The 26,824-nt window shown below is 52.0% G+C and overlaps 1 protein-coding gene across 1 annotated transcript in view; it reads left to right on the forward strand.

Annotated features, from left to right (window-relative positions):
- Positions 1-26,824, forward strand: part of ZZEF1 (zinc finger ZZ-type and EF-hand domain containing 1) — a 337,771-nt gene that overhangs the window by 141,126 nt on the left and 169,821 nt on the right. Inside the window, exons 16-17 of the mRNA XM_075336372.1 lie at positions 3,702-3,835; positions 13,420-13,490. Of these exons, the coding sequence (XP_075192487.1) occupies positions 3,702-3,835; positions 13,420-13,490 (205 nt within the window). The remainder of the gene's footprint in view (positions 1-3,701; positions 3,836-13,419; positions 13,491-26,824) is intronic.

Genomic DNA, 26,824 nt, shown 5'->3' on the forward strand with positions numbered 1-26,824 from the left:
TCTCTACCCCTATGTTATGCTGCTCTCAGATTAGATAGGAAAAACCTGGTGACAGATTCCCTGTAAAGGGAATGTGTCATCAGAAAATGACCTATTGTTTCAATCAGGTTTTTGTGTTTGTATGTATGTATGTATTTGCAACCCCTTTAATTGATTATGTATTAACGTGGGAATAGCTCGTGCATTCCTTAAGACCTTTTGAGATAATTGTCCAATTTTGCTCCCTTGGATTGTACGGATTATAGATGACAATAAAGCTGGAAAAAGATTTTTGGCACTTCATTGGGGCACACAGGAAACAATGGATGTATGCTGCTGCCACCAGCAGGCTGACACTAAGAAATAAACTTAAAAAAAAGTAGGTTCTGCCTCATCTGGACACATTTGTCTGCTGACACCAATCTACTTAGTAAAAAAAGCAGTCGAAAAATAATCACAAATAGATATCCAAATGAGGAAACAAAGGAAGGGTGGATGCTGTGCCCCCAGTAAAGACTACGAGGAAGGGATTTTACAAAAAAATTGTCTGACAAAAATCTGACAATTTTGAGATACTTTGCAAGGAGGTCCAAGTAGCAGCCTGGTAAAGCTGCAGAACAGATCCCTGGTATCCCAGAGGTCCCCACTGCCTGGGTGGAGTAATTCTTAAGGTCCACTAGGGACGCTCTGCATATTTGTTTTTATATCCTTCCAGAATAACCAAACAAATCCAGCGAGCATTGGTAGCCATAGAGGTTTAAAGACCAGGACCACCAAGATTGCTGGAATTCTTCATTCTGACCAGGCAAGAATCTTAGGTACCTCTGCCATGACAAAAGGACTCAAATTCCAATGTGAATGGTTGATTTCATGGATAAGATCAGAAAAAAACAGTCTCCCAGAAAGGCAGTGAATTCTATCTTGTATCCAAGGAGGACTATTCCCAAGTGTCATAGACTGCAGAGAGTGATTAATCTCGGCAAAGAAGACGACTGCCGATCAAGAAGAGTCCAGGCTGGGTCATGCTGAGTAAAACTTATTGCCCCTGTTTCTGGAAGGTTTATCCAACTGGCTGCGGTGATGCCAAGATAGAGCTACTTTGAATGATGGTCTCTTCTTATTTTGAGGTGCAGGAGGTCTCTCTTGGTGGTTTGAAGAGAACTTAAGAAAGAGACAAAGCTGATGCAGTTTTTGTTTGAAGTCGAGGCATCACGGTCTGCCTTGTGGGAGCATTGTGTTCTTGCTGCTGCCAGCATCCAAAATTATCTTGTTCAACTTGGTCCCTAATAGGCAGGAGGCCCATGAGATTTTTTTGGGGTGTGCAATACATGTTCCACAACTTGTCAGAGATTGTGACAGATTGTTGCTTCAAGCATGAACAGAACAACCAGCTGCTTCAAGTAGAAATACTTGCCTAGGTGTGCAGTCTGATCTGTGACGTTTGTCAATTAGGTTGTCTTAAGGCCACTTTACACGCAGAGATAAATCTTTGGCAGATCTGTGGTTGCAGTGAAATCATGGACATATTGTTCCATTTGTACACAGCCACAAACCTGGCACTGATTGTCCACAATTTCACTGCAACCACAGATCTGCCAAAGATTTATCTCTGTGTGTAAAGTGGCCTTTAGCCATGGCAGGGATGCTTTAGTGCAATTAGCAACTGTGTTGGCAATGCAGGTAGCATCAACACCTGCAAACAAGTCTGAGTTCACATCTTCATATACGGACTTGGCCAATAAATCCATGTCTATCCATGGAGTTCTTTGAGAAACGCAGTGTCAGAGAGTGAGAGAGTCATGGTCTTGGCTAATTGACAGACCGTAGGATCCACCAATGGAGAGAAGTCTCATTTTGAAACATTTTCTGGAAAGGGATATAAAATAGCCATGCTTTTCCCTCTGTGGAAACTCCTTTCTGGATGTGCCCAATTCTTGTTTAGTCCTTGATTGAACTACGTGAAATTCGAAAAACATTTCATGGTGCACCTGACATTTCTGAAGGACACCTTCTCTGCAGGAGGAAAGGAACTTACTGTTTACGTTCAAGTATTGGTTCACCGCGCTGGTGAAGACCTTGTCCCTCAACCTGTTTGCCTGATTGGAGCCCAGATCCGTGTCGGAATGGTGGTCCAATTCCTGAGGTGACTGATCCTGAATAGAGGGGAAGCAAGATAGTGACTACTGTCTGGGAAACACAGAGGGAGGAGACTGAGACGATAATCTCTCTTGATCGCTGACACAATCTGCTATGTCGGTGTGGTGAAACTGGTGTGTCTGACTTCTCTCTGGGTAATGTTCAGAGCACCAGGAGCAGTGGTTGACATAAGTAGGCACTCCATAGCAGTGACAACGGTCTGGGACAACTTGGTTAGTTTGTAAACCGATTAGGACAGAGTTACAGCAAGGGAAAGGCGCGCTTTGTTTCATATTGCTGAAGACTATGTTCCAGGAGAGATGCGGGAGCTGGGCTAGTGCAAACATTGCAGGTCATGGTGGGTTGGCCTGACAGTAATTTTTTTTTCTTACATGATACGCAGCAAAATGGGTGATCATGGGAGGGTTGGGTGGGCTGGCGTGCACTATTTTCATTGGGTAAGGACATGATAGGAAGACCATAAACAAAAAGAAAGAGAGCAATTGAAAGGTGCAATGCTGGGTTTACTACAGTGCTAGTCCCTGAGGGGCAAACAGCCTACTGATTGCTAAAATGGAACGCTGACTGAGGAGAATTATCCGGAGGAGAGCAAACAATTTCTGGTTACTTAATTATAGTAAGAGATCCGGGAAAGATAACAGGGAGGCCATGGCTAAAGCTCCTGGGACAAGAAAGAAGTAGAAGAATCAGATGAAGATGAGGACCACCTAGGAGAAGGAGGTTCCACTGTCGTGGGGATGGGGGTGGGAAAGTAGCCAAGGATGCAAAAAACAAAAGGGCGCCACAACAGCAGGGAATGCGTGCCAAGGCGTCCACTGCAATGCAGGAGGATGCTTAGAAGGGGCTATACTTGCATGTTAGTAGTAGTAGTAATAATAAAAATCTTTATATAGCGCCAACATATTCTGCATCATTTTACAATTCAGAGCATGTAGCTTGATTCTGGAACCTACATCCTCTTCCTTTTCTTCTTCCCTCCATGCAATGAGCCATGCTATGGGGGACAGGCAGGCAGGAGACAAAGCCAAGGACCATTCACATCAGCTGCATCAGGAAAGGGTCCTGCTGGTAAGGCAAATGAGGTATGGCAATATATAGATTGCTGTTTTTGTCTGGATTCCAGAGTACATTCCGCTTGTTTCCTTTACCTAATGGAGAAAAGAGAAGACTAGTAAAAGATAAAATAAAAAAAAAATACCATAGGCAACTGTGTCTGCCTCCTACATGACACTATGCTGAACTGAGTAGCATGGTGCAGGTAGCCTGTTGATGAGGAGCCGACTTTTTTCTTTAAAAGCTCATTACTTGATGTCAGCCTGCTGCTGGGCCGTACACTCCCATCGTTTTCTGAGAGTGTTCTGAAATGATTCTTCTTGGTATGTTGTTTTTTTTTTTTGTTTTACATGAAAAAAGGTGGCATTTAAACAAGGGCGGGAAAACTTTTTATATCCACTATATGTATGTTCAGCATAAGAATATGGACCTATTCAATATTGGGTATTGATTGCCTTTTTGGTGTGGTGGCAGCACAGTATAGTAAATTACTTGGTTTTCTCTCATTCCAGCTATGGACAACATGGACATTTCCTCTTTGTCTTCCAAAGCACTTAAACAAGAAATTACTAACACTTTACTAAATGGGGCTGCAATGTTTTTTCCTGATCGTCTGGCAAGACGAGATCGACTGTTTACTTTAATGGTAAGAATATTATTAAAAGTCCAAACTCCAAAGTAGTGGGCATTATTTCAGTGTAAGGGCTCTCCGTTGTCTGTGATAATCGGTTTGATCTCTGATTGCAACGGATGGACTGGCCACTCCTCACCATATCTATTTCTATGAGGCTGTCACCCTTAGTTCGGGAGACGTGCGACCAGTCTGTATATTGTAACCGGAGATCAGACCGATGATCTCGGACACCTGAGAGTGTTATAAAGAATATAGCTTAATTTTTCTCTTACGTTTCATTGGGGGATACAGAACCGTGGGTGTGTGCTGCTGTCACTAGGAGGCTGACACTAAGTAGACAAAAAGATGTTAGCTCCTCCCTAGCAGTGTACACCCCGAGCCGGAGGCGGATCTATGCCAGTTTTTGCTTTGTCGTAGGAGGCTGATGTGGGCTCTCACGGCCCCCTCAGCCACTCTTATTTTTTCATCGGCACGCTCATCGCTCTCACTATTATATTTCTTTCAGGTATTCGTCTACCCACGGATGACCAGCTTTACCCACGTCTTCAAGAGCCCCCTCCTCTGCTCCATCTCATACGGGTACCATCCCAGGGATGCACAGGGTCGAGTTGATATGGTCTCCCTCACCTGATCCATCACCTAGGTTGCCGTCCCAGGGATGCACAAAATTAAGACAGCAAGGGCTCCCCCTCCACAGCGTGGTCCATGGATCTTCAGGCCTCCCCGTGTACCCTCAGGACACAGGGGCAATCAGAACACATCAGGATGCACAGGCCGCTCTGTGACCTGTGACCCCCCCCTCCCCTAGTTATCCCCCAGAATCGTCCAGAGCTTACCAGCTGGAGGTGTGGCGATCGAGAACTGCAGCGACGCAGCAGGATCCCGGCAGGGAAGACCTCCATATTCTGTATGTACCGCGCCGCCGGGAGAGGGCTCCCCCTGACTAAATTAGGCCCCGGTCTGGGCCTACTCCGGCAGCTCAGCACGCCATGCCCCCTCCCTGGGCGCGCAAGCGGCCGATTCGTCCATCCAGATAGTCCCTCGTCTCTTTCCCTCCCTGCCTGCCTCCTTCCTTGCATCCCGGCTGCACTTCTCGCAGCGGCTGCACCGCCCTCCTCCCCCTCCCTCTCCCCTGCATCACACCCAGCCGCACTTATCACACGGGCGGCAGAAAACACAGCCTCTCTTGCGGTATCTGCGTTTGCGCCCTCCGGTCGGTACCCTCCCCCTCACTATATGCCCGCGGCTATCTTCCTGAGCACTTCTTTAGGAAGGATCTCTGTCCCCCGGCGTCATATCACAGGGCACAGGAGGATCATCGCAGCTGCGGACCTGATCTCTCAGCATCACAGCACCTAGAGGGGAATACATAGGACCTGGGTAAGCGCTGCTTTAACCCTTTCCTCTGCCTGGAGCCCCCTCTTTTCACCCTCGTCCCCCCTTCTGCCTCCTCCCTGGCAATGCTAGTAAGAGAAGCAGGACAGCCATGCCTAACTCAAAATCCTCCTGGCCCAAGCAGGCCCCCATCATAATGTATTTTGCATGCGCCTCCTGCAAAACTAAATTCTCCCAGGGCCAGGGCACACCCCTATGCTCTGACTGTACCCCAGACCCGCAGCTCGGCCAGGAGCACTCTGCCGCGGCCGCAGACGTCGACGACGCTACTGGCCCCAGCGCGCTGCCTCCCCTGGAATGGTTGGCTTCGCTGTCCCAGTCTGTAGAGTCTCTCTCAGGTCATCACAGACCATAGCGCAAGCTTTGCAGCTTCTTCCTGCGCCCGACCATGACTGCTGGGAAGCGGTCAGGTGGCAATAATTACTCTGATCCAGTACCTCTACAAGAACGCAGAAACGCGCCCGCCAGGCCTCTTCTTCAACCTCATCTCAGCAGTCCCTCTCACCCCCGGGACCCGACCTCCACTCGTCCCCGGACCCATCCGATGTCTCAGATGAGGACTCAGATGAGCGGCTTCAGCTCGATCCGGATCAGATGGCGGACATATACAGTGCATGGTGGATAGCCTAGTCGAGGCGGTAAGTCAAACGCTCAAGATCCAGGACGACCCTGTCTCCACCCAGGGCACGCACATCTCCTTTAAGAGGACGAAACGCACCCATAGGTCCTTCAGCAGTCATCCAGAATTCACTGAGATACTGCGGAAACACAGACTGCAGCCAGACAGGAACTTCAGCAACCGTAAGTACATAGACTTACATTTTCCCTTCTCCGAGGAACTCCGGAAGGAATGGGCAGTCTCACGGATCGCAGCATTGATCGTTTCTCACGATCGGCCTTCGAGGTATCCGGCTCTGCCCCTTTACCAGTCTTCGCCTCCTTGTGGGTCGCAAAGGCCCCAATAGCCTGGGCAGACTCACTCCGAAGAGGCCTTCGCTCCAGCGCTGTTTCTCAGGAACTTATTAACATCTCAGCACAGTTGCACTCGCGGGTGAGTGCCTAATCAATGCCGCCCTGGCCTCAGCAAACTGTGCAGTCCATGTGGCTAGCAACACCGTGGCCATCCGCTGCTCCCTTTGGCTCAGAGTCTGGAATGCGGACGCGGCCTCTAAAAAGTCTCTCACCGCTCTTCCCTTAGACGGACATCTCTTTGGCGACAGACTGGACCAGGTGATTTCTGAGGCGACTGGTGGGAAAAGCACCTCCCTTCTCCAACTCAGACCCAGGCGCCCTCCACGCAGGCGTCAACCTACCCGCTTACAGTCCCTTCGTAACTTCAACTCTCCAGTCCAGCTCAGAAGGAACCGTTCCCCTCCAAGAGACAGAAGGACGTCATTTAAAACCAACCCCTCCTGGTGCTCGAGACCACGCCAATCAAGAAAGGCTTTTTCAGGTTCCCAGCGCTATTCGTCCAAATGACTTTTGGCCTTCGCACAGAAGTGCCGGACAGGTGGGGGAACGGTTGTCCCTGTTCCAAAAGGTCTGGCTTCTGTTGACCACAGATGCCTGGGTCAGAGAAATCATTGTCTCAGGCTACAAAATAGAATTTTCTTTCCCCCCCTCAACGAGACGTTTCTTCAAATCTCACCCTCCCGATGCACCCGCGTGGGCCCAAGCCTTCTTTCACTCCATCGACTCTCTTCTCCAGTCGGGAGTCTTAATCCCAGTCCCGGTCTACGACCGCTTCAGGGGTGTCTATTCAAATCTCTTCGTGGTCCATATTATTACTACATTCTGTGATTTCCTCCATGGAGGTTGGCGAATTCCTAGCATCCCTGGACATACAGGACGCTTATCTTCATATGCCTATAGCGCAGCCAGACCAACAACTGTTTGTCCTTCACTCCAGAGGGATCATGGTCATTCCCTACTTGGACGACCTCCTTGTTAAGGGTTCTTCTTTCGACGACTGTCTCGAAAGCCTTCGGATCACCATCGACACGCTTTCTCGCCTGGGATGGCTAATCAGTCGACAGAAGACCTCTCTCACCCCGGCCCGTTGGATTACCTTTTTAGGCTTGGTTTTCGATACCAACCAGGATTGAATTTTTCTACCACAAGAAAAGATTCTCTCTGCAACGGGGACTACAGGTTCTTCGTCACTCGAGTTCATTCTCCATCCGATTTGGCATAAGAGTCCTAGGTCAAATGGTAGCGTCTATGGAGGCATTTCCATTTGCCCAGTTCAATCTTCTCCCCCTTCAGCTGACCATACTACGGAAGTAGGACAAGTCACCTTTTTCGCTGGATCGCAGGATTCATGTGTCGCCAGGAACCCATCGGTCCCTTCAGTGGTGGACCTGATGACACAATCTCTCCCGAGGAACGTGGTTTCTATCGCCTCGCTAGCAGATCGTCACCACCGTCGCCAGCTTCTTGGGCTGGGGCGCCGTCTTTCGCCATCCCACGGCTCACGGACTTTCGTCTCTCCAGGAGAGTCTGCTTCCAATCAACATCCTGAAGATCAGGGCCATTCTATTATCTCTGCAACAGTTCCAGCACCTCCTGGGGGCTCCCCTGTCAGGATCCAGTCGGACAATGCTACGGCGGTAGCTTACATCAACCACCAGGGAGGAATAAGGAGCATCAGGGCTATGAGGGATGTCAAGAGGATCATTCAGTGGGCCGAGTCACATCAATCCATGATCTCAGCAGTGCACATCCCCGGCGTGGAAAACTGGGCGGTCGACTTCCTCAGCAGGGAAGGTCTCGCCTCCGGCGAATGGTCTCTCGACAGGGAAGTCTTCAATCAAATCTGCCTTCGATGGAGGACCCCGGATGTGGATCTGATGGCCTCCCCGGTTCAACCATCAGGTTCCTCAGTTTGTCTCGCTATCGCGACCAGCGGGCAATAGGAGTCGACGCCCTGACCTTTTTGTGGAGTCAGTTCAGACTACCATTCGTCTTCCCCTCCCTCTGATCCCCAGGGTCCTCAAGAAAATCAAGAGGGAACGGGTCCCAGTCATCCTCGTGGCGCCAGAGTGGCCCAGGCGGCCGTGGTTCATAGAGCTCGCTCAGCTCATCGCAAACGCTTCCTGGCGTCTCCCAGACCGCCCAGATCTTCTGTCTCAGGGCCCTCTCTTCCATCAGAACTCAGGGGTCCTAAATTTGACGGCCTGGCTATTGAATCCTTGGTGCTAGCCCAGGCAGGCTTCTCCCCAGGGTAATTCAAACCATGATCAGGGCCCGAAAACAGTCTTTCTTTATCGTTCCTATGGGAGACCCAGACATTGGGTGTATAGCTTCTGCCTCCGGAGGACACACAAAGTACTACACTAAAAAGTGTAGCTCCTCCCTCTGAGCTTATACACCCCCTGGAGAACCAGATCTAGCCAGTTTATCGCTTTGTGTTCAGGAGGCATACATCCACACATGCATTCTCATCTGATTTTTCATTTTTGGAAAGAGTTTGAAGAAAAGCGGGTCCAAGCCTGGACCCCCGGCATGTCCCTTCTCACCCCACTGTGTCGGCGGTGCTGTTAAGGTTGATTCCAAGGCTGGAGCCTTACATGCCGTGCTCCTTCACCATCCCTTTGGGCTCTGGCTTGAAGTGGGAGCCAGCACGGTTCTCCATGCTTGGCAGGAGACCGGTCTCCATCCGCAGCCCTTCAGGATCCTGCTGGACCGGAGCACTCGCCCCCAGGGACTTGGAACCCTGCGTCTCAGCAAGCTAAGTACCTGAGACGTTTATATATGGGGGTCCCTTTTACTTTATTGTTGTGGAGAGAGTGTGCTGAGTGATTTTTTTTTTACATTTCCGGCGGGTTCTCTGGCTGTCGCCTGAGAACCGCGCCGATGGTGCCTGCGCGTCGGCCGCACCGCTCAAATTTAGGCCCCGGCTTCGCCGGAGGCCTACTTTCGGTTTCACTGCCCTCGCATGTCATTCAAGCAGAGGGACAGTGCGGCTCCGCCCAGCGGACGTTCTGCACAGGGGAGGGACACTCCTCACTGGGTACATGTCTCCTCCCCTGTAGGTCTCTTTGGCCCTCCAGATCCCGCTCTCAGAGCAAGTCCCGCCCCCTCTCTTCGCTCCGGCGCCATTTTCTCAGCGTTCTTCCCTGCGATCAGCGCTGGCTGCAGCATCCCTGCTGAGGTGCTTGGGGGTCCGGGCTTTGGGATCTGGAGGGCACACAAACCGCTCCAGCGGTCTGGTAAGCCACAACCTCTGGTTGTGGACCTTCTGTATATACTCTCTTGGGGTCATTCTGGCAGAGCCCCCACTTCAGCAGCATGTCTCACACGAGCAGCAAGGCTCCAAAGCTGTATTCAGTATGCACTGCATGTAAGCTCCTACTGTCTGAACCAAGCACCTATCCACTTTGTGATGCCTGCTCTAACCTGACGATGCCTCAGCCTGGAATTGCCCCCCAGTGGTCTCTCAGGCTGCTCCGGTCCCTGTGGCTGAACCCCCGGCTTGGGTAGAATCCTTTTCTAGGTCTATCTCCCAGTTTTTTGCCGATTCCATGGGACAGCTGTCCAGGACTTTGCTGAGCATGCATCAGCCCCCTTCACTGGGTGCCTCTGCTGCTAGGGCTCTCTCAGCGGAGCTCACAGAGGATTCATCATCTGGTCCCAGACCCCGTCCTCCTAAAAGGAGACGCAGGGCTCACTCTCCTTCCTCGTCCCGCGGCTCTGTTTCAGACGCTGACTCGCGGGACGAGGAGGATGCCTTTACAGGGGGCTCGGAGGCTAACTCCATGTGCCCCATTGATCTGTCCGAAAGTGACTCAGATGTTAGTGATTTGATTGCGTCCATTAATTCTGTACTGGATCTCAATCCGCCAGTATCAGAGGAGCAACCCTCTCTGGCAGAACAGCACCAGTTTACCTCGCCTAAGAGGACAAAGAGTGTGTTCTTTAACCAATCCAGTTTTTAGGCCGCTGTGTCCAAACCTAGGGCCTGTCCTGACAAACGCTTCCCAAAGCGTGGTTCTGATGACCGGTTTCCATTTCCACCTGAGGTGGTCAAGGAGTGGGCTCATTCACCAAAGGTAGACCCTCCGGTGTCTAGGCTATCAGCCCGGACCGTTGTGTCAGTGGCTGATGGCACCTCTCTTAAGGATTCCACTGACCGCCAGGTCGACCTTCTGGCCAAATCTGTATATGAGGCGGCAGGGGCCTCGTTCTCCCCAACTTTTGCAGCAGTGTGGGCTCTCAAAGCAGTCTCTGTTTCTCTAGAGGAGATGCATTCCCTCGCCAGGGAATCTATGCCTGAAATGGTTACCTTAACTTCCCAAGCTTCAGCTTTTTCATCCTATGCCATGTCTGCCATGCTGGAAGCTTCTCACCGCACTGCGGTGGCTTCGGCTAATTCCCTCGCTATCCGCAGGATCCTGTGGCCTCGAGAGTGGAAGGCAGATACTTCATTGAAGAAGTTCCTTGCTGGACTCCCTTTTGCTGGGTCCAGGCTGTTCGGTGAACAGCTGGATGAAATTATTAAGGAAGCTACTGGCGGGAAGAGTACTTCCATGCCACAAAGCAAACCCAGGAAACCTGTCCAGGGTAGGAATCAGTCGAGGTTTCGTTCCTTTCGTTCCTCTAACTGGTCGTCCTCTAAGCCCTCGGCCTTGTCCACTAACTTAGCCAAGGACCAAAAATCCAGCTGGCGCACAAAAGCGCGTCCACAGAAGACCGCAGGAGCTGCTGCCACTAAGGCAGCCTCCTCTTGACTATCTGTCCGCGCCAGCAACGTCCTTAGTCGGTGGCAGGCTCTCCCACTTTGGCGACGTGTGGTTTCAGCACGTCTCCGATCAGTGGGTGCGGGATATCATCTCCCACGGCTACAGGATAGAATTCTCTTCCAGCCCGCCAAACAGATTTTTTCTGTCAACTCCCCCCTGCTCCAAGGCCGCCGCCTTCTCACAGGCCGTGGCATCCTTGCAGGCCAACGGAGTAATTGTACCGGTTCCCGCCCGGAAACGGTTCAGAGGTTTCTACTCAAATCTCTTCCTAGTCCCCAAAAAGGACGGTTCCTTCCGGCCCATCCTGGATCTCAAGCTTCTCAACAAGTATGTTCAGGTGCGGCATTTTCGCATGGAGTCTCTGCGGTCAGTCATTGCCTCAATGACCCAAGGGGATTTCCTGGCATCCATCGACATCAGAGATGCCTATCTACATGTGCCAATTGCAGTTTCACACCAGCGTTGGCTATGTTTTGCGATCGGAGAGGAACATTTCCAATTCGTGGCTCTCCCCTTCGGGTTAGCCACGGCCCCTCGGGTATTCACCAAGGTCATGGCAGCAGTGGTTGCGGTTCTGCACCTCCAGGGGTTGGCAGTGATTCCTTACCTGGACGACCTTCTAGTCAAGGCTTCATCCAGTGCAGACTGTCAGCGGAGTGTCTCGCTCACTCTCGCCACTCTAGCCCAATTCGGGTGGCTTGTCAATCTGCCCAAATCCACTCTGACTCCGACCCAGAGGCTCACGTACCTAGGGATGCAGTTTGAGACTCTGCCGGCACTTGTGAAGCTGCCCTTAGTCAAACAGCAGTCCCTCCAACTGGCGGTGCGCTCTCTGCTGAGGTCAAACCGTTATTCCATCAGGCACCTGATGCAGGTGCTGGGTCAGATGGTGGCGTCAATGGAGGCTGTTCCCTTTGCCCAGTTCCATCTGCGTCCTCTGCAGCTGGACATTCTCCGCTGTTGGGACAAGCGGCCTTCCTCCTTGCACAGGCTGGTGGCTCTGTCGCCACAAACCAGGAGCTCTCTTCAGTGGTGGCTTCGGCCCCTCTCTCTGTCTCAGGGGCGCTCCTTCCTGGCCCCGTCCTGGGTGATCCTCACCACGGATGCCAGTCTATCCGGCTGGGGAGCGGTATGTCTCCACCACCGAGCGCAGGGCACTTGGACTCCGTCCGAGTCAGCCCTCTCGATCAATGTGCTGGAAACCAGAGCTGTGTTTCTAGCTCTCCTAGCCTTTCACCACCTGTTGGCGGGCAAGCACATTCGAGTCCAGTCAGACAATGCGACAGCGGTTACCTACATCAATCACCATGCGGGACACGCAGCCGCCTGGCAATGTTGGAGGTTCAACGCATCCTTCAATGGACGGAGGACTCCAAGTCCACCATATCTGCAGTCCACATCCCAGGCGTGGAAAACTGGGAAGCAGATTATCTCAGCCGTCAAACCGTGGAAAGTGGCGAGTGGTCCCTGCATCCGGCAGTGTTTCAGTCAATCTGCCGCAAGTGGGGCACTCCGGAAGTGGACCTAATGGCATCCCGTCACAACAACAAGGTTCCGCTTTACGTGGCTCGCTCCCACGATCCTCAGGCCTTTGCAGCGGACGCTCTGGTTCAAGACTGGTCCCAGTTTCGTCTGTCCTACGTGTTTCCCCCTCTAGCTCTCTTGCCCAGAGTCCTGCGCAAGATCAGAATGGAGGGCCGTCGAGTCATCCTCATTGCTCCGGACTGGCCCAGGCGAGCTTGGTATCCAGACCGTGCAGGGCCGCCACATGGGCTAGCCTACATACTTTTGCTAGGTTTTACCAGTTACACACCCAGGCTTCGGCTGACGCCGGCCTAGGGATAAAGGTTTTTGCAGACGGCAGTCGCACACCTCTAATGGTGGGGCGATTTTTATGCGTTAGACACACTCGCAAACGGAGCTGTCTATTCTTACAACTTTAGTGATGCCCACCCAGGGAATGCTTTTGGATGTCCCACGATTCTGTGTCCCACCAATGAAACGAAAGAGAGAGAAGGATTTTTGTGTACTCACCGTAAAATCTCTTTCTCTGAGTCTTCATTGGGGGACACAGCTCCCACCCTGATTGTTTGGTTTCTACATTTTGCCTACTTGTTACTGTGGGCATTGTCCCGGTCCACATATGGCCGGATTACATGTTATCGGTTATTACCTTGACTTATGTATGGTTATTCTGTTTCTCTTCCTACTGCTTGTACACTAAACTGGCATACATCCGCCTCCGACTCTGGGTGCACGCTGCTAGGGAGGAGCTAACATCTTTTTGTCATAGTGTCAGCCTCCTAGTGACAGCAGCATACACCCACAGGTCTGTGTCCCCCAATGAAGACACAGAGAAAGAGATTTTACGGTGATACACAAAAATCCTTCCATTTCCTTTTTTATAACTGAATATGATATAAACTGAGATTTGTACCATTTGGTTTTTTTTTGTCATAGAAAAGAATTACTGACGAGAAGCAACCACAATCCACCCAGATCACTTTCCAGTCTCTGTGTACTTATTTCAGGTGACAACTATCTTTAATTTCTTTTTTTTCTCTGTAGTAATTTAGCAACCTCAGTGGAATACACAGTAGTGTACAAAGTTTTAGGCAGGATGTAGAAAAAAAATACTTTCTTTGTCGCTCCATTGGGAGACCCAGACAATTGGGTGTATAGCTATGCCTCCGGAGGCCACACAAAGTATTACACTAAAAGTGTAAAGCCCCTCCCCTTCTGCCTATACACCCCTCGTGCTCACGGGCTCCTCAGTTTTTATGCTTTGTGCGAAGGAGGCAGACATCCACGCATAGCTCCACAGCTTAGTCAGCAGCAGCTGCTGACTAGGTCGGATGGAAGAAAAGAGGGCCCATAACAGGGCCCCCAGCATGCTCCCTTCTCACCCCACTTTGTCGGCGGTGTTGTTAAGGTTGAGGTACCCATTGCGGGTACACAGGCAGGAGCCACATGCTGTTTTCCTTCCCCATCCCTTAATGGGCTCTGGGTGAAGTGGGATCCGGATCGGTCTCCAGGCACTGGGACCGTGCTCCCTCCGCAGCCCCTGGGAATCTGCTGGATAGGAGCCGGGTATCGTCAGGGACAAGGCCCTGCTACTGTGAGGTACTCTGTGTCCCCGTGGGGACAGCGCATGGAGCGCTGGTGCCACACACATTGCAGCACTGCTGGGTGTGTTAGTGCGCCGGGGACTATCGCGCATGGAGCGCTTGTGCCATACACTTTCCAGCACTGCTGGGTGTGTTAGTGCGCCGGGCATGGAGCGCTTGTGCCAGACACTTTCCAGCACTGCTGGGTGTGTTAGTGCGCCGGACATGGAGCGCTTGTGCCAGACACTTTCCAGCACTGCTGGAGGTGTTAGTGCGCCGGGGGACTACCGCGCGGCCGCGCTTATTGCCGGCCGCGCTTATAACTTTAGTCCCCGGCTTCTGCGGCCTAGTGTCGTTTATTCCCGCCCACAGGCCTGCCAGTCAGGGGAAGGGGGGGACGCTGCACAGATCATCAGCGCCGAGGGCTGGAGCATACATTTGTATCCTCCTCCCTCCTCACTCAGTACACTGGGGCACTAGATTCCCGCACTTTTCTTGGGCACGCCCACGGTCCCCTCCTCCCCACAGAACGCCGGCAGCCATTCCTGTCAGCGATTCAGACGCTGGAGAGGAGAGACAACACAGGGAGACCCAGGCAGGGAATCTGGTGATCACACAACCGCTCTCAGCGGTCGGTAAGCAGCACCTCTGGTGCTGGCCCCACTGAGTACCGAAGTGTATATATATATATATAGGCTTATAGGCTATACATTTGCACTGTACGGTCGCTCTGTTGATTTTTGGCTATATACCCTCCTGGTTGTTCTCAGAGGAGACAACATGTCATCCGCAAAAAGCAAGGGTGCCAAAGCACAGGCGTACTTTGCAACCTGTACCTCTTGTACAGCTGTACTACCGGCAGGTTCCACTGACCCTCATTGTGTGCAATGCTCGGCCCCTGTGGCACTTACTCAGCCGGAGCTTCTGCTACAGGTGGCCCAGGTGGAACCACCTGCTACCACTGTCCAGGTGACAGGGACGGAGTTTGCAGCCTTTGCTGACAAACTGTCTGAGAGTATGGATAAATGGGCTGCTAAAATACTGGAAGCATTGCAGTCCAGACCGGTGATTCAGGCCCGGGGAACTGTCCAATCCTTGACCCCTGGTCCCCCTCATTTGGAACAGCAAAATGCCCCTGGGGTAACCCATAGGTCACAGGGTGAGGTCTCTGACACGGACCGCAGTCCCAGGCCGCCCAAGCGGGGTCGCTGGGAAATTCCCTCCACTTCATCACACTGTTCAGGGTCCCAGCAGGGGGACTCTCTGGAGGATGAAGCGGAGGTATCAGATCAGGATTCTGATCCTGAAGCCGCTCTCAACCTAGATACACCTGAAGGTGACGCAGTAGTGAATGACCTTATAGCGACCATCAATCAGGTGTTGGATATTTCTCCCCCAGCTCCCCCAATTGAGGAGTCAGCTTCTCAGGAGAAATTCCGTTTCAGGTTTCCAAAGCGTACATTAAATATGTTTCTGGATCACTCTGACTTCAGAGAGGCAATCCAGAAAAACCGAGACTGTCCAGACAAGCGTTTTTCCAAGCGCCTTAAGGACACACGTTATCCCTTCCCCCCCCCCCGAGGTTGTTAAGGGCTGGACTCAGTGTCCTAAGGTGGATCCTCCAATCTCCAGACTGGCGGCTAGATCCATAGTTGCAGTGGAAGATGGGGCTTCACTCAAAGATGCCACTGACAGACAGATGGAACTATGGTTGAAATCCATCTATGAAGCTATCGGCGCGTCTTTTGCTCCAGCATTCGCAGCCGTATGGGCGCTCCAAGCTATCTCAGCTTGTCAGGCGCAGATTAATGCAGTAACACGTACATCTGCCCCGCAAGTGGTGTCCTTAACCAATCAGGCGTCGGCGTTTGCGTCCTACGCCATTAATGCTATCCTGGACTCGGCGAGCCGTACGGCGGTGGCATCCGCCAATTCGGTGGTAGTCCGCAGGGCCATGTGGCTACGTGAATGGAAGGCAGACTCTGCTTCCAAAAAGTTCTTAACCGGTTTGCCATTGTCTGGCGACCGCTTGTTTGGTGAGCGATTTGGATGAAATCATTAAACAATCCAAGGGAAAGGATTCATCCTTACCCCAGTCCAAACCAAATAGACCTCAACCACGGAAGGTACAATCGAGGTTTCGGTCCTTTCGGACCGCGGGCAGGTCTCAATTTTCCTCGTCCAAAAGGCCTCAGAAAGGTCAGAGGAACTCCGATGCATGGCGGTCTAAGTCACGTCCTAAAAACACCGCCGGAGGAACCGCTCCCAAAGCGGCCTCCTCATGACTTTCGGCCTCCTCAAACCGCATCCTCGGTCGGTGGCAGGCTCTCCCGCTTTTGCGACGCCTGGCTGCCACAGGTAAAAGACCGATGGGTGAGAGACATTCTATCTCACCGTTACAGGATAGAGTTCAGCTCTCGTCCTCCGATACGTTTCTTCAGAACATCTCCGCCCACCGGCAGAGCCGAGGCTCTTATGCAGGCGGTGGGCACCCTGAAGGCGGAAGGAGTGGTGATCCCTGTTCCTCTTCAGCAACGGGGTCACGGTTTTTACTCCAACTTGTTCGTGGTGCCAAAAAAGGACGGATCCTTCCGTCCCGTTCTGGACCTAAAACTGCTCAACAAGCATGTGAAAACCAGGCGGTTCCGGATGGAATCGCTCCGCTCCGTCATCGCCTCAATGTCCCAAGGAGATTTCCTGGCATCAATAGACATCAAAGATGCTTATCTCCACGTACCGATTGCACCAGAGCATCAGCGCTTCCTGCGCTTCGCCATAGGGGACGAACACCTTCAGTTCGTGGCACTGCCTTTTGGCCTGGCGACAGCCCCACGGGTCTTCACCAAGGTCATGGCAACAGTGGTGGCAATCCTACACTCTCAGGGACACTCGGTGATCCCTTACTTAGACGATCTCCTTGTCAAGGCACCCTCTCAAGGGGCATGCCAACACAGCCTGAACATTGCTCTGGAAACTCTCCAGAGTTTCGGGTGGATCATCAATTTTCCAAAGTCAAATCTGACACCGGCCCAATCACTGACATATCTTGGCATGGAGTTTCATACTCTCTCAGCGATAGTGAAGCTTCCGCTGAACAAACAGCGTTCACTACAGACAGGGGTGCAATCTCTCCTTCATGGTCAGTCACACCCCCTGAGGCGCCTCATGCACTTCCTAGGGAAGATGGTGGCAGCAATGGAGGCAGTTCCTTTTGCGCAGTTTCATCTGCGCCCACTTCAATGGGACATTCTCCGCAAATGGGACAGAAAGTCGACGTCCCTCGACAGGAACGTCTCCCTTTCTCGGGCAGCCAAAGCTTCCCTTCAGTGGTGGCTCATCCCCACTTCTCTGTCGAAGAGGAAATCCTTCCTGCCCCCATCCTGGGCGGTGGTCACGACGGACGCGAGCCTGTCAGGGTGGGGAGCGGTCTTTCTCCACCACAGGGCTCAGGGGACTTGGACTCAGACAGAGTCCTCCCTTCAGATCAATGTTCTAGAGATAAGGGCAGTGTATCCTGCCCTAAAGGCGTTCCAGCCGTGGCTGCAAGGCAAGCAGATCCGAATTCAGTCGGACAACTCCACAGCGGTGGCATACATCAACCACCAAGGCGGGACACGCAGTCGGCAAGCCTTCCAGGAAGTTCGGCGGATTCTGCTGTGGGTGGAAGCCACAGCCTCCACCATATCCGCAGTTCACATCCCGGGCGTAGAAAACTGGGAAGCAGACTTTCTCAGTCGCCAGGGCATGGACGCAGGGGAATGGTCCCTTCACCCGGACGTGTTTCAGGAGATCTGTTGCCGCTGGGGCATGCCGGACGTCGACCTAATGGCGTCCCGGCACAACAACAAGGTCCCGACATTCATGGCACGGTCTCAAGATCACAGAGCTCTGGCGGCAGACGCCTTAGTTCAGGATTGGTCGCAGTTTCAACTGCCTTATGTGTTTCCTCCTCTGGCACTGTTGCCCAGAGTGTTACGCAAGATCAGGGCCGACTGCCGCAGCGCCATCCTCGTCGCTCCAGACTGGCCGAGGAGGTCGTGGTACCCGGATCTGTGGCATCTCACGGTCGGCCAACCGTGGGCACTACCAGACCGACCAGACTTGCTGTCTCAAGGGCCGTTTTTCCATCTGAATTCTGCGGCCCTCAACCTGACTGTGTGGCCATTGAGTCCTGGATCCTAGCGTCTTCAGGATTATCTCAAGAGGTCATTGCCACTATGAGACAGGCTAGGAAACCAACGTCAGCCAAGATCTACCACAGGACGTGGAGGATATTCTTATCTTGGTGCTCTGATCAGGGTTTTTCTCCCTGGCCATTTGCCTTGCCCACTTTTCTGTCCTTCCTTCAATCCGGATTGGAAAAGGGTTTGTCGCTCGGCTCCCTTAAGGGACAAGTCTCTGCGCTCTCTGTGTTTTTTCAGAAGCGCCTAGCCAGACTTCCACAGGTACGCACGTTCCTGCAGGGGGTTTGTCACATCGTCCCTCCTTACAAGCGTCCGTTAGAACCCTGGGATCTGAACAGGGTGCTGATGGTTCTTCAGAAACCACCGTTCGAGCCAATGAGGGATATATCTCTCTCACGCCTTTCGCAGAAGGTGGTTTTCCTAGTAGCAGTCACTTCACTTCGGAGAGTGTCTGAGCTAGCAGCGCTGTCATGCAAAGCCCCCTTCCTGGTGTTTCACCCGGACAAGGTGGTTCTGCGTCCTGGTGAAACACACCAATATCCCCCTTTCATCTCAATCAGGATATCTCCTTACCCTCTTTTTGTCCTCATCCAGTTCACCAATGTGAAAAGGATTTGCACTTGTTAGCTCTGGTGAGAGCACTCAGATTCTACATTTCTCGTACGGCGCCTCTGCGCCGCTCGGATGCACTCTTTGTCCTTGTCGCTGGCCAGCGTAAAGGGACACAAGCTTCCAAATCAACCCTGGCTCGGTGGATCAAGGAGCCAATTCTCGAGGCTTATCGTTCCTCGGGGCTTCCGGTTCCCTCAGGGCTGAAGGCCCATTCTACCAGGGCCGTGGGAGCGTCCTGGGCTTTGCGGCACCAGGCTACGGCTCAGCAGGTGTGTCAGGCGGCTACCTGGTCGAGCCTGCACACTTTCACGAAACACTATCAGGTGCATACCTATGCTTCGGCTGATGCCAGCCTAGGTAGGCGAGTCCTTCAGGCGGCGGTTGCCCACCTGTAGGACGGAGCCGGTTGCGGCTCTATTATGAGGTATTATTTTCCCACCCAGGGACTGCTTTTGGACGTCCCAATTGTCTGGGTCTCCCAATGGAGCGACAAAGAAGAAGGGAATTTTGTTTACTTACCGTAAATTCCTTTTCTTCTAGCTCCAATTGGGAGACCCAGCACCCGCCCCTGTTTTTTGTGTACACATGTTGTTCATGTTGAATGGTTTCAGTTCTCCGATATTCCTTCGGATTGAATTTACTTTAAACCAATTTATAATTTTTTCCTCCTTCTTGCTTTTGCACCAAAACTGAGGAGCCCGTGAGCACGGGGGGTGTATAGGCAGAAGGGGAGGGGCTTTACACTTTTAGTGTAATACTTTGTGTGGCCTCCGGAGGCATAGCTATACACCCAATTGTCTGGGTCTCCCAATTGGAGCTAGAAGAAAAGGAATTTACGGTAAGTAAACAAAATTCCCTTCTTTAGAAATAAGTGTTAATAGTTCATTTTTTTTTTATCAATTAACAAAATGCAAACTGAATGAAGGAGAAATGTAAATGAAAACAATATTTGGTGTGGCCACCCTTTTCCTTCAAAACAGCATGTAAGCATCAATTGTTCTAGGTACACCTTACACACAGTTTTTCATGGAACTGAGCGGGGAAGTTGTTCCAAACATCTTGGAGAACTAACCACAGATCTTCTGAGGGTTGCCCAAATCCTCATGTCTTTTCATGTATTCTCAAACAGACTCTTCACTGAACCTGATATCAATATGATCATATAATCACTTCCAGGACTTTTTGTTCTTATTTACACTATAGATAGTTGTTAGTGACATTAGCTGTATGCTTGGGGGTTGTTCTCTTGCTGTAGAATACATTTAGATCGAATCATACACCTCCTTGATGGTATTGGATGATGAATCAGAATCTCCCTGTGTAGTTTTAAGGACACACCATTACTCCTGACCTAATCCCCTATTCCACTTGCTAAAATGCACTTCCAAACTTCCATAAATACTTCACTGTTGTCTGTAGAAACTCATTATTGTACCACTTTCTTTTGCAGCTAAATAATCCAATGTACCTTAGATGTTGCCACTTTTGTCAAAATCAGCAGTTCGGCCAACGTTCGTCTAATGTTTGGCCACCTTAAAGGGAATATGTTACCAGGTTTTGTTCCCCCATCTGAGAGCAGCATAATGTACAGACAGAGACCCTGATTCCAGCGGTGTCACTTACTGAGATGTTTGCTGTCATATTGATAAAATCAGTATTTTCTCTGCTGCAGATCTAGCAGTTATACAGAGCTCATGAATATGCTGGACTACTTGGCAGCACGCCAAGTAGTTCTCTAATGATAATCTACTGCTGATTTAAACTGTGCTTTTATCAAAACTACACTAAGCAGCCCAGTAAGTCAAACCTTCTGGAATCAGGATCTCTGCTCCTACGTTATGCTGCTGTCAGATTAGGTGTAGGGCTGAGTGGACCCGGACTGTAAAAGTCTGGATCTGCACGGTTTCACAGATGCCCGGGTGTACGATCCGGATTTGGCACTGGGGAACTTAAAGGAAAAATAAAGAAAACAAGAATTAGCAAGCGTTTCTTACTTACAGAGACTCTGTGTCATAGCAGCAAACTGCTTCCGTGTCGCGCATTCACTTCCTGTACTGCGCAATAGGCTCATCGCATACACACAGCTCTCCGTGCTTTCCCTGCCCACCGGCTATCCTGTCTGTGATTGATTGCAGTCAGACGCACCCCCAGCCTGTGACATTGTCTGCCTGCAGTCAGCGCTCATCGCGGCTCAGTCATTGTTTGCACTCACAGCCGGCGGTCTTGTTTTATGGCTGCTCACTGTGAGCTGTAGCAGGGCTAGAAGCGGCATGGAACCTCGTGTGGATTACGCCGGACTTGGAATGGTCTGTTGGGGGGTTAATAAAGTGGTGAGAGGGTGTGTTTTTGTATTTTATTCCAAATAAAGGGTTTTTTTCTCTCTGTTTTGTACTTATTTACTTTCATTTACAGATTAGTGATGCAGTTATCTCAGACACCTGTGCCATTACTAACTTAGGGTTTAATAGCAGCTGTGCGCTGTTATTAACCCCTGCTATTACCCCGATTGACACCGCACCAGGGCAACGGGAAGAGCCGGTAAAGCACCGGGATTGTCACATCTAATGGATGCGTCAAAACCAGGCAGCTGCGGGCGGAGAATACTAGCCCCCAGCCGATTTTTTTATCTTGTCTGAGTATCAAAAATTGCGGGGGAATGAATGTCGTTTTTTTAATTTAAGTATTTATTTAAATATATAAAAAAAAATGCTGCATGCAGTTTCTTTTAGGCCACAGTCACACTTGCAAGGGACTTGCATGAGTCTCGCGTCGGCTCACCCGGCACAGCCGCACACTCTCTTAACAGGAGCAGGTTGGCCGTTGTGTTTCTATGGAGCTGCCCGCTCATGTTCGGAGAGTGGCAGGCCATGCCGGGTGATGTGATGCGAGTCCCTCGCTCGTGTGACTCTGGGTTTATATTGATACACAGCACAGATAAAGCCTGACAGCTGGGGGCTGCAGTCGTTGGCTTTATCTGTGCTGGTATCAGCATACAGGGACCCTGCGCCGATTGTTTTATTTAGTCATTTATTTTTATACCACCATACTGACCCGCAGACACTTGCACTGCTTTCCCCGCCGTTCTGGTACCTGTGATTGGTTGCAGTTAGCTGACACGCTGCCACTCAGGATGGGGGCGCTTCTAACTGCAACCAATTACACGTGCCGGTGGCTGGGGAAAGCAGTGAATATTGAATGAGGTTTAATTGTGGCTCCGGAAGGGAAAGCGTGACCTGGAAGGATTGTGCCGCCATGACACCGCCTTTGGTGAGTACACCGCATGCGCTCCTACTCCCCTATCCCTTCCACCAACGTTTTTAATATACGGATTCTGGTCCCCGTAGAATTGAGTATCCAGGTTTTGGGTTTGTTTTTGTTTTTTTTTAAATTTAGCAGGGACCCGCTGGTCACGTTTTTTTGCGAGTTCGACCAGCTCTAATTAGGTTGCAAAAACCTGGTGACAGATTCCCTTTTAAAGGTAATTTATCATCAGAAAATGATGTAGTGTTTCAATCAGGGTTTTTATGTTTTGAATGCATGTACCGTATTTTTCGGACCATAAGACACACTTTTCTTTGTCGCTCTATTGGGAGACCCAGACAATTGGGTGTATAGGCTATGCCTCCGGAGGCCGCACAAAGTATTACACTCAAAAGTGTTAAGCCCCTCCCCTTCTGCCTATACACCCCCCGTGCTCCCACGGGCTCCTCAGTTTTTTGCTTTGTGCGAAGGAGGTCAGACACGCACGCACAGCTCCACAGATTGGTCAGCAGCAGCTGCTGACCATGTCGGATGGAAGAAAAGTGGGCCCATATAGGGCCCCCAGCATGCTCCCTTCTCACCCCACTCTTGTCGGCGATGTTGTAAGGTTGAGGTATCCATTGCGGGTACGGAGGCTGGAGCCCACATGCTGTTTTCCTTCCCCATCCCCCTCAGGGCTCTGGTGGAAGTGGGATCCTATCGGTCTCCAGGCACTGAGACCGTGCTTCATCCACAACTCCTGTGGAGCCTGCTGGATAGGAGCCGGGTATCGTTCAGGGACATGGCCCTGCTACTTGGAGGTACTCTGTGTCCCCGTGGGGACCGCGCACAGCAACACTCCAGCTTTGCTGGGTGTGCTAGTGCACCGGGGACCGCGGCGCTGACCGGGTTAATATGTGCCATTACACACACAGCGTTGCTGAGAGTGTTTATGTATAGGGACTGCCGCACTGACCACCGCTGCCATGGAAACAATGCGGCACGGCTGGGACTTGTAGTGCGCCGGGGACTTCCACGCGGCCGCGCTTTTACGGCGGCCGCGTTTATTACTAGAGTCCCCGGCTTTTTGCGGCCTAGTTTCCTTTTCTCCCGCCCACAGCCCTGACAGGCAGGGGAAGGGCGGGACGCTGCACAGAACGAGCAGCACTGAGGGCTGGAGCATGCTTTGCATACTCCACTCCCCTCACTGTGCACAGTGCAGGCACCAGTTCCCGCTCTTTCTGGGTCACGCCCACGGCTCCCTCCTCTCCTCAGGACGCATTCCTGTCAGCTCCTCGGACGCTGCAGAGGGGGACAAAATCTGGGAGACCCAGGCAGAGACTCTGGTGGCCTCACAACCGCTTTAAGCGGGTGGTCAGCAGCACCTGGGGTGCTAGCCCCATTGTGCAGTAGAGTAGCATTATATGTTTATTTTACACTGTATAGTGCACAGTTGATTTCTGGCTATATACCCTATTGTGTTGCTCAGGGAAGATAATAGCATGGCGCCCACGAAAGGCAGGGGTGCCAAAACACAGGCTTATTATGTTGCCTGCGCCGCATGTACGAACCCGCTACCGGCAGGTTCCACTGACCCTCATTGTGTGCACTGTTCGGCCCCTGTGGCTCTTACTCAGCCAGAGCCTCTGCTAGGGGGGGCCCAGGGGGAGCCACCTGCTAACACTGTTCAGGTGACAGGTTTGGAGTTTGCAAAACTCTCTGAGACTATGGCTAAGATACTGGAAGCCTTGCAGTCCAGACCGGTATCTCAGCACAGGGACTCTGTTGAATCTTTGTTCCCTGGCCCACCTCAGCTGGACCAACAATGTCCTCCTGGGGTATCTCATGGATCCCAGGCTGAGGGTTCTGACACAGACCCCGGCCCCAGACCGACTAAGCGAGCTCGCTTAGATTTTCCCTCGACATCATCATATTGTTCAGGGTCTCAGCGAGGGGAATCTCTGGTTGATGACGCGGATGTAGCTGATCAGGATTCTGATCCTGAGGCCGCTCTCAATCTTGATACTCCGGACGGGGACGCCATAGTGAACGGCCTTATTGCGTCCATCAATCGTATGTTGGATATTTCTCCCTCAGCTCCTCCGGTGGAGGAGTCAGCTTCTCAGCAGGAGAAGTTCCGTTTCAGGTTTCCCAAGCGTACACCGATTATGTTTCTGGACCACTCTGATTTCAGAGAGGCAGTCCAGAATCACCATGATTGTCCAGATAAGCGTTTTTCTAAGCGCCTTAAGGATACACGTTATCCCTTTCCCCCTGACGTGGTCAAGGGTTGGACTCAGTGTCCCAAAGTGGATCCTCCAATCTCCAGACTGGCAGCTAGATCCATACTTGCAGTGGAAGATGGGGCTTCACTCAAAGATGCCACTGACAGGCAGATGGAGCTCTGGTTGAAATCCATCTATGAAGCTATCGGCGCTTCTTTTGCCCCAGCATTCGCAGCCGTATGGGCGCTACAAGCTATCTCAGCAGGTCAAGCGCAAATTGACGCAGCCACACGCACGTCCGCGCCACAGGTGGCGTCCATAACCACTCAGACGTCGGCATTTGCGTCTTACGCTATTAATGCTGTCCTGGACTCTGCGAGCCGTACGGCGGTTGCAGCCGCCAATTCGGTGGTACTCCGCAGGGCCTTGTGGCTACGGGAATGGAAGGCAGATTCTGTTTCCAAAAAGCGCTTAACCAGTTTGCCAATTTCTGGCGAACGATTGTTTGGCGAGCGTTTGGATGAAATCATCAAACAATCCAAGGGAAAGGATACATCCTTACCCCAGCCCAAACCGAACATACCCCAAACAGAGGAAGGGGCAGTCGAGGTTTCGGTCCTTTCAGGGCGCGGGCAGGTCCCAATTCTCCTCGTCCAAAAGGCCTCAGAAGGATCAAAGTAACTCTGATGCATGGCGGTCTAAGTCACGTCCTAAACAGACCACCGGAGGTGCCGCTACCAAAGCGGCGTCCTCATGACTTTCGGCATCCTCACTCAGCATCCTCGGTCGGTGGCAGGCTCTCCCGCTTTTGCGACACCTGGCTGCCACGGGTAAAAGACCGTTGGGTGAGAGACATTCTGTCTCACGGTTACAAGATAGAGTTCACCTCTCGTCCCCCGACTCGATTCTTCAGGTCATCCCCGCCTCCCGAGCGAGCCGAGGCTCTTCTGCAGGCGCTGGGCATTCTGAAGGCAGAAGGAGTGGTGGTCCCTGTTCCTCTTCAGCAACAGGGTCACGGTTTTTACTCCAACTTGTTGTGGTCCCAAAGAAGGACGGGTCTTTCCGACCTGTCCTGGACCTGAAACTTCTCAACAAACACGTAAAGACCAGGCGGTTCCGGATGAAATCCCTCCGCTCCGTCATCGCCTCAATGTCCCAGGGAGATTTCCTTGCATCGATCGATATCAAAGATGCTTATCTCCACGTACCGATTGCTCCAGAGCACCAGCGCTTCTTGCGCTTCGCCATAGGAAACGAACACCTGCAGTTCGTGGCACTGCCGTCCGGCCTGGCAACAGCCCCACGGGTTTTCACCAAGGTTATGGCTACTGTAGTAGCGGTCCTCCACTCTCAGGGTCACTCAGTGATCCCGTACTTGGACGATCTGTTGATCAAGGCACCCTCTCTAGAGGCATGCCAACACAGCCTCGACGCTACCCTGGAGACTCTCCAGAGTTTCGGGTGGATCATCAATTTTCCAAAGTCAAATCTGACACCGGCCCAATCGCTGACATATCTTGGCATGGAGTTTCATACCCTCTCAGCGATAGTGAAGCTTCCGCTGATCAAGCAGCGGTCACTACAGACAGGGGTACAATCTCTCCTTCAAGGTCGGTCACACACCTTGAGGCGCCTCATGCACTTCCTGGGGAAGATGGTGGCAGCAATGGAGGCAGTTCCTTTCGCGCAGTTTCACCTGCGTCCTCTTCAATGGGACATCCTACGCAAATGGGACAGGAAGCCGACGTCCCTCGACAGGAACGTCTCCCTCTCGCAGGCGACCAAAAGCTTCCCTTCGGTGGTGGCTTCTTCCCACTTCATTATCGAAAGGGAAATCCTTCCTACCCCCATCCTGGGAGGTGGTCACGACGGACGCGAGTCTATCAGGGTGGGGAGCGGTTTTTCTCCACCACAGGGCTCAGGGTACGTGGACCCAGCAAGAGTCCTCGCTTCAGATCAATGTTCTGGAAATAAGGGCAGTGTATCTTGCCCTGAAAGCGTTCCAGCAGTGGCTGGAAGGCAAGCAGATCAGAATTCAGTCAGACAATTCCACAGCGGTGGCATACATCAACCACCAAGGCGGCACACGCAGTCGGCAAGCCTTCCAGGAAGTCCGGCGGATTCTGCTGTGGGTGGAAGCCACGGCCTCCACCATCTCTGCAGTTCACATTCCAGGCGTGGAAAACTGGGAAGCAGATTATCTCAGTCGCCAGGGCATGGACGCAGGGGAATGGTCCCTTCACCCGGACGTGTTTCAGGAGGTCTGTTGCCGCTGGTGGGTGCCGGACGTCGACCTCATGGCGTCCCGGCACAACAACAAGGTACCGGTGTTCATGGCACGGTCTCAAGATCCCAGAGCTCTGGCGGCAGACGACTTAGTTCAGGATTGGTCGCAGTTTCAGCTCCCTTATGTGTTTCCTCCGCTGGCACTGTTGCCCAGAGTGTTACGCAAGATCAGGGCCGACTGCCGCCGCGTCATCCTCGTCGCTCCAGACTG

Source organism: Anomaloglossus baeobatrachus, chromosome 2, assembly GCF_048569485.1.
Source record: "Anomaloglossus baeobatrachus isolate aAnoBae1 chromosome 2, aAnoBae1.hap1, whole genome shotgun sequence".
Taxonomy (NCBI): Eukaryota; Metazoa; Chordata; class Amphibia; order Anura; family Aromobatidae; genus Anomaloglossus; species Anomaloglossus baeobatrachus.